This window comes from Equus caballus, chromosome 20 (genome assembly GCF_041296265.1).
Source record: "Equus caballus isolate H_3958 breed thoroughbred chromosome 20, TB-T2T, whole genome shotgun sequence".
Taxonomy (NCBI): domain Eukaryota; kingdom Metazoa; phylum Chordata; class Mammalia; order Perissodactyla; family Equidae; genus Equus; species Equus caballus.
This window is the reverse complement of record NC_091703.1, coordinates 45,989,991-46,006,380: the sequence shown is the minus strand read 5'-3', so window position 1 is coordinate 46,006,380 and position 16,390 is coordinate 45,989,991. Positions and strand designations below refer to the sequence as shown.

At 51.6% G+C, this 16,390-nt stretch overlaps 1 protein-coding gene across 12 annotated transcripts in view; it reads right to left on the bottom strand.

Annotated features, from left to right (window-relative positions):
* Nucleotides 1–16,390, bottom strand: part of RSPH9 (radial spoke head component 9) — an 89,767-nt gene that overhangs the window by 72,363 nt on the left and 1,014 nt on the right. For 4 of the 12 annotated variants that reach the window (XR_011429767.1, XM_070244637.1, XM_023625003.2 and 1 more), the window contains exons 1-4: nucleotides 13,636–14,077; nucleotides 9,942–10,107; nucleotides 7,265–7,394; nucleotides 6,652–6,798 (exon numbers count right to left, since the gene is read on the bottom strand). Coding sequence is in view for 11 of the 12 variants with exons in the window: in XM_070244637.1 (XP_070100738.1) it covers nucleotides 6,652–6,798; nucleotides 7,265–7,394; nucleotides 9,942–10,107; nucleotides 13,636–13,862 (670 nt within the window). In the remaining variant the exon portion in view is untranslated. Of the gene's footprint in view, nucleotides 1–3,731; nucleotides 3,886–4,495; nucleotides 4,668–6,651; nucleotides 6,799–7,264; nucleotides 7,395–9,941; nucleotides 10,108–13,635; nucleotides 14,428–16,390 lie in introns of those variants that run through there. The other 8 variants (XM_023625000.2, XM_070244636.1, XM_023624999.2 and 5 more) reach the window with 7 other exon arrangements.

The window sequence follows — 16,390 nt, the reverse complement described above, 5'->3', positions numbered from 1 at the left end:
CCATTTCACTGCTCATTAAAACCACTTCCAGAGGGAGGGCAAAGGAAATGAAAAGAGGTGAAACTCAAACCAGTCCGTTTTGTTTCTGTCAGCAAATCTAGTTAAGGGTTGAGTGGGGGAGGAAGCTGAATCCACAGGCCAAGGGGAGTTGGGGCCAGACTAGGGGAGACTTCAGGCTCCCGCACCCTGTACCAGGGGTAATCACAGTGACCTTCCGTCCTAGTGCCATTTGTCCTGCTTGCCATTCTGCTCTCTCTTCCCCAGTCCCAGAAGCCTCTGCTCTGAAATGGAGTAGACCTGACCAGGGGCTCACACGGAAGTTTGGCCGTTTCAGGTTTCCCAGCTCAATAGCCCTCTCTGGCAGCTGGTAGACTGGGAGCCGTCCTGGCAGGAGGGGACTTGAGCTGCAGCTAATGAGCCTTTGTCTGTCCTGGGTTCTACCCTGCAGTGTGCTCCCCAGACGAGCAGCCCAGCCTGGGGCTAGGTTGTGCAGCCACGAGGACTTGGTGGGAAGGGCCTGATCCAGCTCCAGAACCAAGGGAGGGAGCCGCTGTGTGGGAGGAAGGAGCCTGGGAAAATCGCCTCTGGATGCAGATCTGGAGCTTCTATTCCCCTGCGCACTGAGGCCTCTCCCCAGCCCAGCCGCAGCTCTGCTCCAGGCCCTGCCAGAAAGGCAAATGCTTTGAAGGTTTTGGTGTTAGACCAGCCAGCGATGGACTGAGAGCTGCACTGAGGCCTTCATCGGCTGCCAGCTCAGCCCGGCTGCTTGGCTCCTGCTGCCCCAGCTTCCCCCAGGCCTCCTCCAGCCATGGCCCACCCTGGTCACTCCACACCCAGCAGCCTCACAGCTAGTCTCCACCCACTGGGGGCCACCCTGCATCCGAGAGACTTGACCACCAGGAACCCCTGGCCTTGATGGAGCTCCGCCCTGCTCAGGGTGCCGTCACCTGCCCAGGTCCAAGCCAGAGCTTTCTGGGTGCATGTAGATCAGCTGGCCCTGGCCTGCTTACGGAGAGGCTGGCTTGGAGCCCATCTCAGCACTCTGCAGTGGCCTGCACCATGTGCCACCACCCATGCATGAGATGATGAAGCAGAAGCCCCAGTGTGGGCTTGGTTCCACTCCCCCAGGCCCACACAGTGCCAGCCAGACAACATAAAGAGGAAAGAAGAGTGTCCCTGGGTTAGAGGTCTGGGTGGGGCGCTGCCTAAAAGGGGGTGCCTTTCCTGGCCAGAGAAGGAGGAGTATTTCCCCTGGCTCCTAGAACTTTCTTCTCTGGACACCTGAGGTCCTCCACCTCCCAGACCTGCCCTCAGAGTTCTAGAGGCCCAGGTCTGTTGCTTTCATAGTCACTCATTCTAGAAAACAGATTGCCTAGGGGTAATGGGAGTGGAGGGTGAGAGAACGCAGTGTTCCCAGTGTACCGCATTCAGACCCTTGGCCTGAAGCACAGACCCCAGGAAGGGGCATTCCCTAACACACCTTGGTTACCCCCTCCAGTGCCCAGAGCATTGTCTGGGGACAGTCCCTCCCTGCCCTTGGTCACATAGCTCCTTTGAACTGAGAAAAGTCAGGCTCTGCCTCACTCCTCTTTGCCCACCCGGAGACAGCAGCTTGCAGCCCGCCTGGGCCAAATGCTGTTCTGGAGAAATGGAGTCCTGGAGTCCCCCAACTAGACCACTCATCAGGTCACTGTCACTAGCACCTTGGCACACCGTGGCCAAGGGCTGGGTCCTGACCCCTCATACCAGCCTGCCCACCTAGGGTTTGGCTACCTCTTGCCTCCACTGGATGAGGGGGCCCAGGCTCATCAGCAGGGACTTCCCCCTCATCCCAGCCCCAGAGAGCAAGAAGAAACTGTCAGGGATGCTAGAGAAATACAGTGATCCCCCCCACCAGGGCAGGGGGTCAGTGCCAAGCAGGCCGAAGGGTGCTGGCAGAGCACACAAGTGGCATGTGAGGGGCAGGCCAGCCAACAACACTGCCTCCCTCCCTCCCGTGCATTCCTGTCACACTCCTGTCCTCCTCTCCTTGTCCCTGGCTCAGCTGGTTGCCCAGGAAACACATAGGCTCCCAATGTGCCAGGAGTCACGTAGCATCTACCTGAGGACCCAGGCACTTGCTGTCACCTTCACCCACTTTTCTTATTGCAACTGCCAGAAAGGCTTGGGCCCAGCCAGCTGCCACCGCCTCCTCTCAGACTCCAGGGGAAGCAGCCTCCTGCAGCCCTGATGTTTTCAGTTCTTAGCCCAGAGGCTAAGTCGCCCCAAACCTCCCCTCCTGCCCCCTGGCAGTCAGTCTTCTCCACAAGCTGTCTTTTGAGGATGTGGTGGGGAACAAGCTGGTAAATTAGGAATAGGGCCTTTTGCAATCAGCAGGAAGTCCTCCTGGGTTTCCTGGGCCTTGGGGTCTCACCCACCTTGCTAGTCTGGAAACCTCAGGCCAGAGTATGCTTATCATAATTGCGTTGCCCTGCCCTCCAGGAAGAAAGGCAGCAAAGCTCTGAGATTAAGTTTGAAGGCGGAGTGGGCCAGGCTGGGGATCAGCGGGCAGCAGATAGTTGAAACCCTCTCCTCAGACCAGTACCACACAACTGGTCACACCACAGAAATGGCGTCAGTCCCTTCTCAGAGCAGCCACTCCCCCCACACCAGGGCCACAAGGTAAGGTCACACCCCCTAGAGGCTGGTGGGGGTGGGGCGAGAGGCAGAAGAGGGCCCTGTCTAATTGATGGGCAAGGCCAGGCACCCTGGTCCAGGCTGAGCACCTGTCAGCCAGGCTTCCAAGGAACTTGGTGGGAGGAGCCACCTGCACAGACCCACAAGATCCTGGGCACCATGTTCCCCACCACTCCAGTGCTCCTGTCTCCCCTGTCCCCCGTCCTCTCCCCAACCATCACCACCACTAGCACCTTTTAAAGGCTGCTTTCTAGGCAGGGAGGCCCCTTGCTGCCCTCTGCTGCCTGAACTGGGCCTTGCTGCTGAGAGCTCCACCCCACTTGTGTGCTGGAACCCCAGAGGCCCTGTGCCTGGCACTTCCTGAGATCTGCCAGCTCCAGCCCAGGGTGGAGCAAGGATGGGAGCCCTGCCCTCCACCCCTCACGCTCTGCTTCCCTCTCGGCTCTGCCTGCCCCTCGCTGCTTCCCAGGACACCAGGGACTTTGTTTGTGAGGCACCTTCTATTTTACATTTCCACTTCCCATCCTCTGTTTCATTTGATCTTCCCAGACGTCTGTGAGGCAAGGACAGTATCTGTCTTGTTCACGACGGCATCCCCAGTGCCTGGCACATAGTGGCTGCTCAGTGGCTATTTGCTGATGGAGTGAAAGGTTAAGGAGCATCGAGTGGCAGAGTACTACCTAGAAATCTGGCCTCCTGACCTGGTGCTCCATCTGTCTCACCTGGCTGCAGCCCACGCTCAGAGAACTCTTAACTGGTGCCCTGCATCCACCAGGAGTATGGTTCTTCCCCCAAAGCTACCCACTCCCACGAAACTCGGCTGACCCCAGGACATGGCAGGACAGCTCAGGAGGGTATTAGTGGCCCCAGGCGACATCCCTCCCTATCCTCAGCCAAGGCTGGCCCAGGGACAAACTGCTGAGCAACTGCCTACCTCCATGGGCACAGAGAGCAGGAGTCCCAGGGATAGGGAAACCTAAATCGTACCTGCTCACAGGTGACATGACGTCCCCCTGAGCAGTTGCCTCTGACCCAGAAAGGAAACAATGATCTACCTGGGCAGAAAACAGCTGCCAAATTCCATCTCTCCAACCAGTGCTGGTGTCCCAAGGATTTTCACCCCACTTAGGCCAGCCCATTCAGGCTGCCATTCAGGCTGCTGTCTGCCTCCCAGCGCTCCTGCTTTCACTGGGAGATAAGGAAGGGAGTCTGGAAGCAAAATCAGAGTGTCTGCTCTCCCCCGACCATCCACACCTCCACCCTCACACCATGGGCCCACCAAGCAATCATGTGAAAAAGCTCGGCCTGACTTCCTGGAGGCTTTTTGGTGGTGGCTCTGGAAGGAAGGGGGCTGGAGGCCCAAAACATGTAAGGTTTCCCAAGGTCAGGCCAGGAGCATCCCTCCCCTTGGGCCCACATGCATAGGAGATGGCAGAAGCCCTCAGCTCCCAAGGCTTCAGCGCTGAGGACAAAGCAACACGCTGGGGTGAACCGCGATACGAACGTCAGCTAATCCTTGAGCCCTGAGGCCCACCATTAGGGCAAGAAGTCTGGGGCCTCAGGCCAATGAAACTCACCCACCTCCCTGGCCCAGATCCTGTACCTCCCAGCGGCCTGATGAATTTACTTGCCGACTAGACACATCAGTGTGGCCCCAGCATCCTTTGGGAAAACCCTAAAGCTCCATATCTTACATCGCTGCTGCAGAGAGAGCTGCCTCTTGCGTCCCCTTTATTCCAAATGGCAAGGCTGATGGGGCTAAGGGGGTTCCCTTAGGGAGACTTTGCTGGGCCCCCACATCCCATCTAGCCCTGGCTTTAGTCTGGCCCCCTCCTTGCCTCTCACACTGCAAGGGAAAAAGGCACTCTTATGTCAGCCCCCCTAATCCCCCAGCACTGTGGAGGGAAGGCCTTATCCACCCACCTTGGAGCATCCAGCTGCGTGTGAGAAGGCTCAGAAGTCAGCACCAAGCAGAGCTGTCCAGCCACACCCTGAATCAAGGAGGCAAGGCTGCTGCCCCCGGATTAGGGACAGAAGAGGACTTTTCCCAGCCCACCACTCAGCCCCTGGCATTGGGTCCCACCACCAGAGGGTTCCTGGCTACCTTTATCAACCGGGGATGTGCAGCCCCCTCTGGCTCCTGGCCAGGCTGGGAGCACAGAGTTGGATGAGATAACAGGAGTCTGGAAAGTATGTCTGATGGGTGAGAAATGCCCAACCCCTATAAACCTTCTGTATTTCCCCCACGGGTCCAGGAGCCCCTTTCTATGCTCAGGTAGGCTTGACTCGGGTGCCCCCTTGTGGCGGAGGCCAGAATAGCCATTCCTTCCTGGCACCCCTGACCCGCTCAGGACCCATCACTGGCCCCCAGGACACTGCAGTAGCCCTGAAGTGGCCTCCAGACGCCTGGCTTGCTCCTCCTCCATCCATCCGAGCACCACTGCTTTATTATCACAGACCTTCTCACAGGCCACCAGATGTTCCTACTGCCTTGGTCTAGGCCTCCTGCACCTTGGCCTTCTAGGCCCTCCTAGGCCTGCCCAACCCACCTCTAAGGTCTTTTTGCCACTAAAAATAATATGAATAATAATTATTAATCTTTATTTGAGTCCTTACTATGTGTTAGGCACTGTTATAAGCATTTTGTATACGTGTTAACTCATTTAATTCTCATAACAACCCAGTGAGGTAGAAAATATCATTCTTCCCCTTTTAGAAGTGAAGAAATTGAGGCACAAGGAAGTTGAGGGACTTGCCCAAGATCACACAGCTAGTAAGTGGCAGATTCAGAATTCAAACCCAGGCTAATTCCAGAGCACTGGCCTTTAACCACCTCTGCAATTGCACTCCTAAGTTCCAGTCCAGCTGGGTTGCCGGTTGCTCCTCAGAGGTGTTCCGCTAGGGGAAAGGCTGATTGTTGTCCTGCTGTCCCCATCGTCCACTTAAAAGGAAACACCATCTACTTGACACCACAGTTCATGCCAGAGCCCTGGAGTCTAGCACTCGAACACTTACTGTGTCCTTGGCTTTAACTCTCTGAGCCTCTGTTTCTTCATCTGTAAAATGGGGATAATAATTGTATCTACTTCATAGGTTGGCTGTGAAGGTTAAAATGAAGTAAGTCATGGAGAGAGTTGAGTACAGTGCCTGGCACACAATAAGCAGCATCATTGCTTCTATGAGTTATTATCATTATCATTGTCATTGTCATCATCAACAATAGACCCCTCCAGTTCTCAGAACATCTTTGCATGAGGAGGGGAAGAAGCAAAGGCCTTGAGTCAGGGCCTTGGGTCTGGCCCTCAATTTCCCAAAGCCGGGCACCTTCCTGGGGTACAGCAGCCAAGCAAGAGCCTCTTCCTAGGACAGTCTCTTCTCTATTGGCGAGGCTCAGGGGAAAGAAATGGGGTCTCTGTGACCCCACCACCAACTGCTGGTGTGTGCCTGGGCCAGGTGGGCCCTGAAGCACAGGAAAGCCTCTGAAGCTGTATGTTTGAAGATTAAAAAGTACCACACACATAGCAGGAAGCAAATGTGCAGAATTCATTTCCTTAGCAAGTCAGTCAGCACCCACTCACTGAGCACCAGCTATGTGCCAAGCACTGGATCTAACCCCAAAACTAACAGTTGAGATGTATGTACGGCTACTATCTTCAGGGGTGTTTTCAGAGATGTTTGGGGGAAGATTCCTAACCTGCCTCCATTCGTGATTGATATGAACATCAAAAGAGACACTGAGAGACTTCCTGTCTCTGGAAGCATATGGAAGACAATCCTTCCTTTAGTCTGCACACATTTACCAACTATGAGCTGAGCCCTATATGGGCCCTGGGAAGCCCCACCCTCAAGGACCTACAGTGAACCACCAATTCCTACCCCGGCCATTGCTTCCACTCTCAGAGAAGAACAGCAGGTGGCATGGCCCACTGCTCTGACCTGGGTGCAGATTCAATGTCCTCAAAGTAATAGGCTTACCTTTGGGGATGTCATGCTCCAAGGAATCCAAGAAGTCCAGGGAGGGGTCCAGGTCAGCCTTCTCAAGCAAGGTCTTGTTCTTCAGCTCAACAGGCTCCCTGAAGTGGAAGTAGGAACTGAGCTTCTTGGCTTGGGACAAAGACAGTCCTAAAAAGAGATGGCAGGTAGGAAGGGATGGTCAGCCCCAAACCCCAAAGCCCCCTTTCTCTATGCATAGGGACCATATGGAGGGGCTTGCAAAGGACTCAGTCAACTACTGACAGAGAACTGAAGGGAGAAAAGGCAGTAGTGTTCCCTCAGCCCAAACTTGGCCCAGATCCTACAATGAGGAGAGACCAAAGAGGAGGAAGGTGGAAAAAGGCAAGGAACCCAGACCCATGCAAAGCCCTGGGACCCAGACAGCCAAATGCTCTCCCAACCTCAGGCAGAAAAGAGTCGGGGTCCATGCCAACCACCCATGCCAGGCCATTGGGCCATGCTCCCAAGTGATGTGGCCACACCTATTCCTTCTCTGAGGAAGTGGGCAGGTTTCCCTCAACTCTCAGACATGTGTCCAAACTATGTTTGGGAAGAGATGCCCTCCTGCCCTTGAGAGAGGCCCCAGAGAACTCACCTTCAAAGGTCCGATTGACATGGACGGGTCCAAAAGGAGTCTTAAAGAGGGCACCACGGGGAATGACAGACACAGCCTTGTCAATCTGGTCAATGATGGACACCAAGCGGGTCTCTTCCTTGATCTGGACCTGAGGAGACAGGAGATGCAAGACATCCTGCCAGGGTGCTGGTGCCCACTCACCCGTGGTCCAAGGGCCCTCTGCATAACCATCTGTTCTGGGTCACCACAGTGTAGATGCCAGGTCCATGGAAAATCACTGGCTAGGCAAGCCCTCACTTTCCCTCTTGTCAAGTTTTCTTTCTTTCTTTTTTAAATTGGTAATCCATACTGGTGGTACAATATTTAAAACTACAAAAAAACAGTCTCTGTCACCCCATCTCTGGTGCCCTAATTGCCCTCACTGAGGATAACCACTATTAATAGTTTCTTTTGTATCCTCCCAGGACAATACCATCCTATCACCATATTTAAATGTTGCTTATTTTGCCTTTTTAAAATACAAAAGCAGTCCTGCTTACTGTAGAATATTTCGGTAATACAGAAATATTTTAAATATGCTTAAGAAAATGAGAACCACTCATAATCCCATCTCCTAAAGATAATCACTGATAACATATTAGTATACTTCCTTCTATTCTTTTTTTCTATGTGTATATTTAAAGCAAAATTTTATATAGTTTCACATCCTGCTCTTTGACTTAATACTATTTCTCCTCATCACACCATATTATAACATCTTGATGCAGATGAAATTTGGTGACAATCAATATCAAGGGCAAACCTGAACTAAAGGACTTCAAAAAGCTGTTTGGGAAAAAGCATCGCTTGACAGGGAAAACATGTCACCAGGAGTCCCTAGAGTCACTCGGCCACTGATTTCCCATGGGCAGCCCACCGGGATTGTTTACAAAGGAAGAGATGGAAACTATTACTTAATAAGCGCCCAGGCCAGGGTCCTTAATCTCATTTAATCTGCACAAGCCTGCAAAGTAAATATAATTATCCCAATTTTACAGAAAATAAAACTGAAGGCAAGTTAAGTTTGTCCAGTGTGGGGGGCTGGGGGGTGCAGCCGAGGCATCGCAGACCTAGACCCAGACTTTTGGCATCACCCAGGCTCAGGAGCAGAGGCTGGGTTTTGAATTCCAGGTTTGTCTAGTTTCAAAACTTGGGCTCTTTACTTTTTGATCTAGCAATTCCATTTCTAGGAATTGATCCTTCAGATAGACTGCACGCATTGGAAATGATGTCTGTGCAAGGTCCTTCCTTGTGGCACTGCCTGTCAGAGCTAAAATGTGGAAACCTACATTTCCACGAATAAGACACTGGTTAAATTACGGTACATTCACACAATGGTAGAAAGAATGGGAGGCCCTTTAAGGTACTGAGAAAGAAAGACCTTCAAAATGTATTGTTAGGTGAAAAAAGCAAGGTGAAGACTATATGCATAACATGCTGCCATTTGTTTTGGGGTTTTTTAAGATAAAAAGAGGGGCCAGCTTGGTGGCATGGTGGTTAAGTTCATGTGCTCCTCTTTGGTGGCCCAGGGTTTGCAGGTTTGGATCCTGAATGTGGACCCCACACACTGCTCATCAAGCCATGCTGTGGCAGCATCTCACACACAAAATAGAGGAAGATTGGCAACAGATGTTATGTCAGGGACAGTCTTCCTCACACACACACAAAAAGTTTTAGGGTCTGGCCTGGTGGTGTAGTGGTTAAGTTTGTGAGCTCCACTTCAACTGCCCGGGGTTCACAGGTTCAGATCCCGGGCGAGGACCTAGCACTGCTAGTCAAGCCATGCTTGTGGCGGCATCCAACATAAAATAGAAGAAGACTGGCAAAAGATGTTAGCTCAGGGCCAATCTTCATCACAAAAAAAAAAAATAGAGACTACAGTCATGAGCTGCATAATGACGTTTCAGTCAATGACAGACCGCGTATATGACAATGGTCTTATAAGATTAGTACTATTAGCTTAGGTGCATAGTAGGCTATACTATCTAGGTTTGTGTAAGTGCACTCTGTGACATTCGCACAATGATGACATTGTGTAATGACCCATTTTTCAAAACGTATTCCCATTGTTAACCGACTCATAACTGTATGTAGAGGTAAGACATTTGCTGAGGTTTGTATTTGCATCAAATGTCTCTGGAAGCAGAGCTTCTCACACCTGAATGTGTATTCCAGTCCCCTGGGAATGTGTTAAAATGCAGATGCTGATGTTGCCCAATTATTCTGCATTTCTAACTCCTAGGGCATCATGATGCTTCTGATCCAGATTGCACTTTGAGTAGCAAGATTTGGACACAACACACACTCAAAAAGGTTACATTAATGTCCCTCAGAAAGAGGAGCTGGGTGACAGGTGGACATGGATGGGAGGCAAACTTTACTATATTCCTTTTTGTACCTTTGACTTTCAAACCATGTATTATCTAGTAAGATAAAAATTGATACAAAAATATAAGAGCGTGTACACATTCGCTTACCCTAGAGCACAGCACAGACCCTTTCTTCCAGCCCCTGCCCCAGAGCCAGGCTCCGCCCACCCACTCTCCACCCTCTCACTCAGGACCTGTGTGTCATGTTTTGCCGCCAGAGTTTCTCTTGGGCTGGGTTTGGCCCAGGCCCTCTTCTTTCAGCCCCTCCTCCTCTCGTCGTCACTCACCACTACTTCTTCTTCAAAGACCTTCTCGCCGTCGTTCACCTTCTGCAGCTCAGTGTGCTCATACTCATGCGAGGGGTCCCCCGTGAAGCGGCCCTTCACCACGGATGTCTGCACCATCATCTCGTCTGTGGCAGGGGGCAGGAGGCTCCACTCCATGCAGTTCAGGCTGCCGACAACATCTGCATCACCCCAGATTCCAACTCCCCCTCTCCCTCAGGCTCCCGCCACTGCCCCTTCTCCAGAGGGGTGAGGCCCAAGAAAAGCTGTTGGGAGTCACACTTTTCCCCTTAGGACCCCAAAGTGCCTGTGGTGCACCCCACCCCCATATGTGATGCAAATGCAATTTTATTTTTTAAAAGATCACAAAAGCTTCACATATGGGGGCCAGCCAGGTGGCTCAGCGGTTAAGTGCACACATTCTGCTTTGGCGGCCCAGGGTTCACCAGTTCAAATCCCGGGTGCGGACATGGCACCGCTTGGTAAGCCATGCTGTGGTAGGCGTCCCACATATAAAGCAGAGGAATATGGGCACGGATGTTAGCTCAGGGCCAGTCTTCCTCAGCAAAAAGAGGAGGATTGGCAGCAGATGTTAGCTCAGGGCTAATCTTCCTCAAAAAAAAAAAAAAAAAAACTTCACATATGCCGAAATTCCAAGAGCTTCTTCCTAGATTTCTAGACTGTGAGATTCCAGATGAGTTTGTGGAAGCTGAACTTCCCTTATTTGCAGGTGTCTCCGCTTTGGTGGGCCCCAGATTCGTGCTCCACCTGCCTACTGAGCCAGCAGCACAGCCATCTTCCGCCATTGCTCAGGAAAGCCCAGCCCAGGCTCAGGACCTCCCGTCCTCTGAGGTCTTCAGGAGCACTGGCCAGCCCAGTCCTTCTTTCTCACTTCCCACCGGAGAGGGCCTCTCACTCCTCTCTAATCCACTCAGGGCCTGTGTCCCCAGCCTGGTCTCTGCTCATCTTCCTGCCCTTTATTCTCCACTGGCTCCTTCTCAACATAAAAACAACTCAGCTTTCTAAAACAACAGCCCTCAAATCCATGCTTCTCTAGAAAATGCCCTTTTCCTGTCCCTCCCTCCTCTTCCAGAACTCTGCGCAACAATTTCAGAACAATAATTTGCCCCGCGGGAGCCCTTCCGCCCCCTTGCTTTCACTCTTTGCCCACTGCACAGTGATTTCTGCACCCCCCACCCCTAGAGACCGCTTAGGAGAAAGTGTGATCCATGGGACCTAAAAGGCAACAAATGCATTTCCATTTCTATTTCCTCTCACATCTCCCTTCTCCCTCCTCCAGTGTCCTAAGTATTTCCAGGGATCTGTTCCCACCCGGCTTTTCTCTCTGCAGTCTCACCCACCTGACTCAGCTACTCACTCACAGCTACTGCCTAGTTGGTATCCAGAATCCAACCACCTCCACTGCTTCCCTCCTGGTCCAAGCTACCGTTTCCTCTTGCCTGGATATTGCAGTAGCCTCCTAACCAGTCTCCCCACCTCCATACCTGCTCCCCTTTCAGTCTAGTTCCCACCCAACTGTTAAAACCTAAGCCAGACCATGTCTCTGTGCAGAAACTTCCAGTGACTTCCCATTAAGCCAACTCTTCACAATGCTCCACAAAGCCCTGCATGATGGTCTTCAGTCCCTTACCTCTCTGACCTCATATCCGACAATGCTCCCCCTCACTCACTCCTCTCCAGCCACACTACCCTCTATGGGGTTCCACAAACACCCTAAGCACATGTCTGCCTCAGGGCCTTTGCACTTGCCTGGAATTCTCTTCTCTCAGATAAACACAGAGCTCACTCTCTCAGTTGCCTCTGGTCTCCTCTCAATGGTTACTTTATCAGAGAGGCCATCCTTGACCACCAAATAGTGCCCCATCCTGTGTTCTCTCTCCCTCCTAGCACACCAGCTGACATGTAATATGTGTGTGTGTATTTATTGTCTGTTTCTCCTCCCCTTACACACATACTACAATGTAAGCTTCATGAAGACAAGGACTGTGTCTCATTTACCATTGAATTCCTGGTGCCTAGCACATGCCTGGCACATAGTAGGTGCTGAAGAAATAAAAACTTATGGGGAAAAATGGAGTGCCACATCTCTATCTTCAGTCCAAATGTTTCTTCTGGACTACTCAGCTGTACTTTAACATGCCTCCTTACCAACCCCTCAGGCACCTCACACCAAATTCCCTAGGTCTTCCCTGGCCCTACTCCCCGAATCCTCTCACGGTGAGTGGCGTGAGCGCCTGCCCAGCTGCCTAAGCTGGGAGGAGGGGTCAACCTCGACCTCTTCTTCACCTTCTGCCCGTTCAGACAGTCACGAGTCCTTCCAGGTCTACCCGTTAGATCTTTCCAACCTATCCCCTCCCCTCCGTTCCCTCAGCTACCTCTTCCTTTCAGACCCCTTCATCTGGACACTGCAACAGACTCCTAAATGCTCGCCCACTGCCAGGCCATCTTGCCCACTGAGATCTGAGCAGGCTCTTCTTGTTTAAATCCCTCGATGGCTCCCCACAACCTATGGACAAAATTCAACCCCATCGGCCTCCATCCAGCTCTACATAACACCCTCGGCTGCCATTGTTATGTCTACCTACCTACTGTTCTCCCAAACACACCCAGCCCGCTCCAGCCAACAAGTGTGCAGAACTGTTCCCCCTAACTGGCATGCCTTTCCCCACACCTTTCTGGAGAACTCCTCCTCATCTTTCAGATCTCAACGAAGTTACTCCCTTAGTAACCTTATTTAATTCCTCTCTAGGAGAATGCCCTGCCTTGGTCCCCCTTAGTATACACCTCTGTTCTAGTTTTAACACATTTTTGCTGAAATTACTGGGTTACCCATCGGTCTCCCTCCCAAGATGTGAATACCTTGGAGACAGGGGTGAGTCTTAGCCATCTTTGTAAGCAAAGTCTAGCACAGAATGTGTCCAACCAACATTGGATTGATGCATGGATAGATAAATGAAGTCTCCAATTCTGTGGTCTGAATGGATTGCTTTGTAAGGCACTGAGCTCCCCACCATCGCTGGAGGTGGTCAAAAAGAGGCAGGATGGTCCTGCGTGGTAGTGTCCAGGGAATTTTTCCCAGTTCTACATCCCTTCTCTCCCATTCCGTATTCTTTCACTGCTTCCTAGAGCGCCTCCTGCCGTGAGCCAACAGCCAACAACAACTCCATTGACGATGCTTCTGGACCCACTTCCAAACAGCACCACACCACCCCCACCCCCGGGGCTTCTGACCCTCCTCCAAACTGAGCTCTTCGGAATGCCAGCCCCCGCACTGGCTGGCACCTGGCTTCTACTCCAGGTCGCCATTCTCCAGGAACTTTCACCTTTCTCCGCCTCTGTTCTTGGCGGCGCCTCTGTTATAAACCCACTGGCCTCTAAATTTCTCTTGCACTCCCCCCACCCCTTGCCTAGAGCCCGTCCTCCCAGGGCCCCGCCCTCTTGGACATCGCCCACCACTTCCCCAGCGCCTCAGACTCTGCTCTGTGCTCAGGTCCCCTTTAATCCTCAACCGTCTCGTTCCGTCCCGGGCCCCGCCCCTCAGCCCTTCCCCATTCCCTCCTCCTCGGACCCAGTCCAGCCGCGTCCTCCACCGCGTAGGCCCCGCCCCTCCCGGCCCCCTCTGGCCCTCCCTTCAGCATCCCGCGGCGGCCTCGGCCCACCCGGGCGCTGCCTCCACCTGTAGAGTGTCTTGCGCGGTGCGAGCTGGTCCTCACTCAGGCCCTGCGCGATGTAGTAATCGGCGACGAGGCCGAGGATGCGGCCCCAGAAGAGGACCCGATCGTAGCGGTAGTCGCGCTTAACCAGCATCAGGGAAGTGAGCAGTGAGGCCCGACGGTCCGGACTGAGGCCCTGCCCACTGCCGGACGCCAGCTCCAGCGACAGCAGGAGGCTCTCGGCGTCCATCGCCCCGGCGGCTCAGCTCAACGCCCGCCAGGTTGTTAGGAGAAGCCGTGTCCGTGGAGACCCGAAGCTCCGCCCTCCCGGCAGGTGGGCAGCAGGATTCCACCCGCCTGACGGCCTGCGGCCCAGCCCTCTCAGAGCCTCCGGCCGGCCCTTCTCCCTACCCTGCCCTTCGGAAAAGCCTGGGCGTACGTACACTAGTTCCCCTCTTCCTTTGCGGAGTTGGAAGCAGATTTGTTCAGTTGTCACAGCAACAGCCCGGTTTCCCTTAACCCTGGATTCCAACCCAGGCCAATTCCCAGGGTATAGTAGTCCTCCCTTATCTGTGGGGGACACGTTCCAAGACCCCCAGTGGATGCCTGAAACCCTGGAGAGTAAGGAACCCTATACATATTACGATTTTTCATATACATACATACCTATCATAAAGTTTTATAAATTAGGCACAGTGAGATTAACAACTTAATAGAACAATTATAACAATATACTGTAATAAAAGTTATGTAAATATGCCATCTCTCTCAAAACATCTTATGGTACTGTACCCATCCTTATGATGATGTGAGATGATAAAATGCCTACATGATGAAATGAAGGGAGGAGAAAGAGGAGGGCATTGTGAAGTAGCGTTAGGCTACTACTGACCTAACGACAAATTCACCTGCTTTGCGGTTGACCGTTGGGGATAATTGAAACAGTGGAAAGCAAAACTGCAAATAAGGGGAAACTACTGTATTTTGCTTCTCCTGAGCCCTTCCACATAGTCGACATTTATTGAGTCCTCACTTTATATGCAGTGACACTAGCTGTATTATTTCACTCCAGTTGTGTCCCTTATTGGCCTCAGAATGATCTGTGAAGAAAAGAATTTGAGATCTTCTGGGCTCTAAAAGTCTAGCATTCTAAGAAAATTCATTCCCCCCAAATCCAGGTCTTACAGAATGGGGTCCATGCATTCCATTCTCTTCAATCTTCACCAGATGTCCCTTCATTTACCCCTCCCATAGGACTATTCCACCTAAGCGGCAAGTGGAGACCTAGGCAGTGGGGCAAGGAATAGGGCCACACCTTGGGAAAGCAGGGTGCGAAGAGGGGTACAAAAAGGATGACATTTACAGACTACACTGTCCCATCAACCACCACCTACATTTCCCTACCTTGGGCCCCACAACCATTGCTTTTAGGCCCAAATGGTAGCAACAAATGAAAGCCCAGACCCCACTGCAGCTGGGGCACTTCACTGCCTGGGCTAGAGATCACTTCTTCACACCTACCTCTGGAGGCCCCAGCCAAGGCAAACTGATCAACAGCCGCCTCAGCAAGCTTGCTGTCAGGGAAGGAGATGGGAGTTATTGTTCATACTATTAACTAACTGATCTTTTAATTTCTGGATTCCTTTGGTGAGGACTCATGAAATCACAATGACCCAACGCTAACAGAGAACTAAATGTCCTAAATTACCAAGATAATTACCTTGCTTTGATTGTCTAGGCGTTGTTTACGAAGGCTTTTAAAATTAGTATTTGAGGGAGCCAACTTGGCTTAATATGTCTTCCAACTCAAACAATTTATAACTCTCTCGTTCCAATCAGACCTCTCAGCCTGTCCCTTCCCAAGTGGGAGATAGGGCCCTATTCCTCCTCTGTAAGGTAATATCAGACAGAAAAACAGCCGAAATTCTAGCTGACAGAATATTCTTTAAGTGGTCATGCACAGAAAAGAACCCAAACCTTTTGTTTTCACTGATTCCATATTTACTCAGCACCTTTTAATGGCAGGTTCCATGTCAGGAACCATAACCTGAAGCCAGAGAGGGGGATCATGCAGCTGTCCCATGCTGCCACCTTCGGCAGAGTTGCATTATTTCAGAGTAAAACCACACAGGGTGTACAGCATAGTGTGAAGCACTCAGCCTCAGGAGATGGGTTTGAATCCAGGTTTCACCACTCAGGCAAGCTATTCAGTCTCCCCAAGCCTCATCTACAAAGCAGGGACAATATGTACTTTGTAAGGTTGTTAGATTTGATAATGTAGTTAAAGTGCTTAAAACATAGTATAAAATATAAACTATTTTTTATGTTTTCTGAACAAAACACAAAACATATTCATTCCTTTTTTTTTGCTGAGGAAGATTTGCCCTGAGCTAACATCTGTTGCCAATCCTCCTCTTTCTGCTTGAGAAAGATTCGCCCTGAATCTTTCTAACATATGTGCCAATCTTCCTCTATTTAGTATGTGGGTTGCCACCACAGCATGGCTGCCGATGAGTGGTGTAGGTCCGTGTCCAGGAACCGAACCTGGGCTGCCAAAGTGGAGCATGCCAAACTTAACCAATAGGCCACAGGGCCAGCCCCCATTCCTTCTTCTTAAAACATAAAAAATAACAAATATTTATATTGTCCCCATTTATACGCATGCACACACATGACACACACATCTCCAACACCAGCAGGGTAAGGATTCTGTCTCAACTTGTTTCCAGAAATACGCAGGTGTTCTCAGGGACAAAACATCAATGCTTAGTGGTAAGG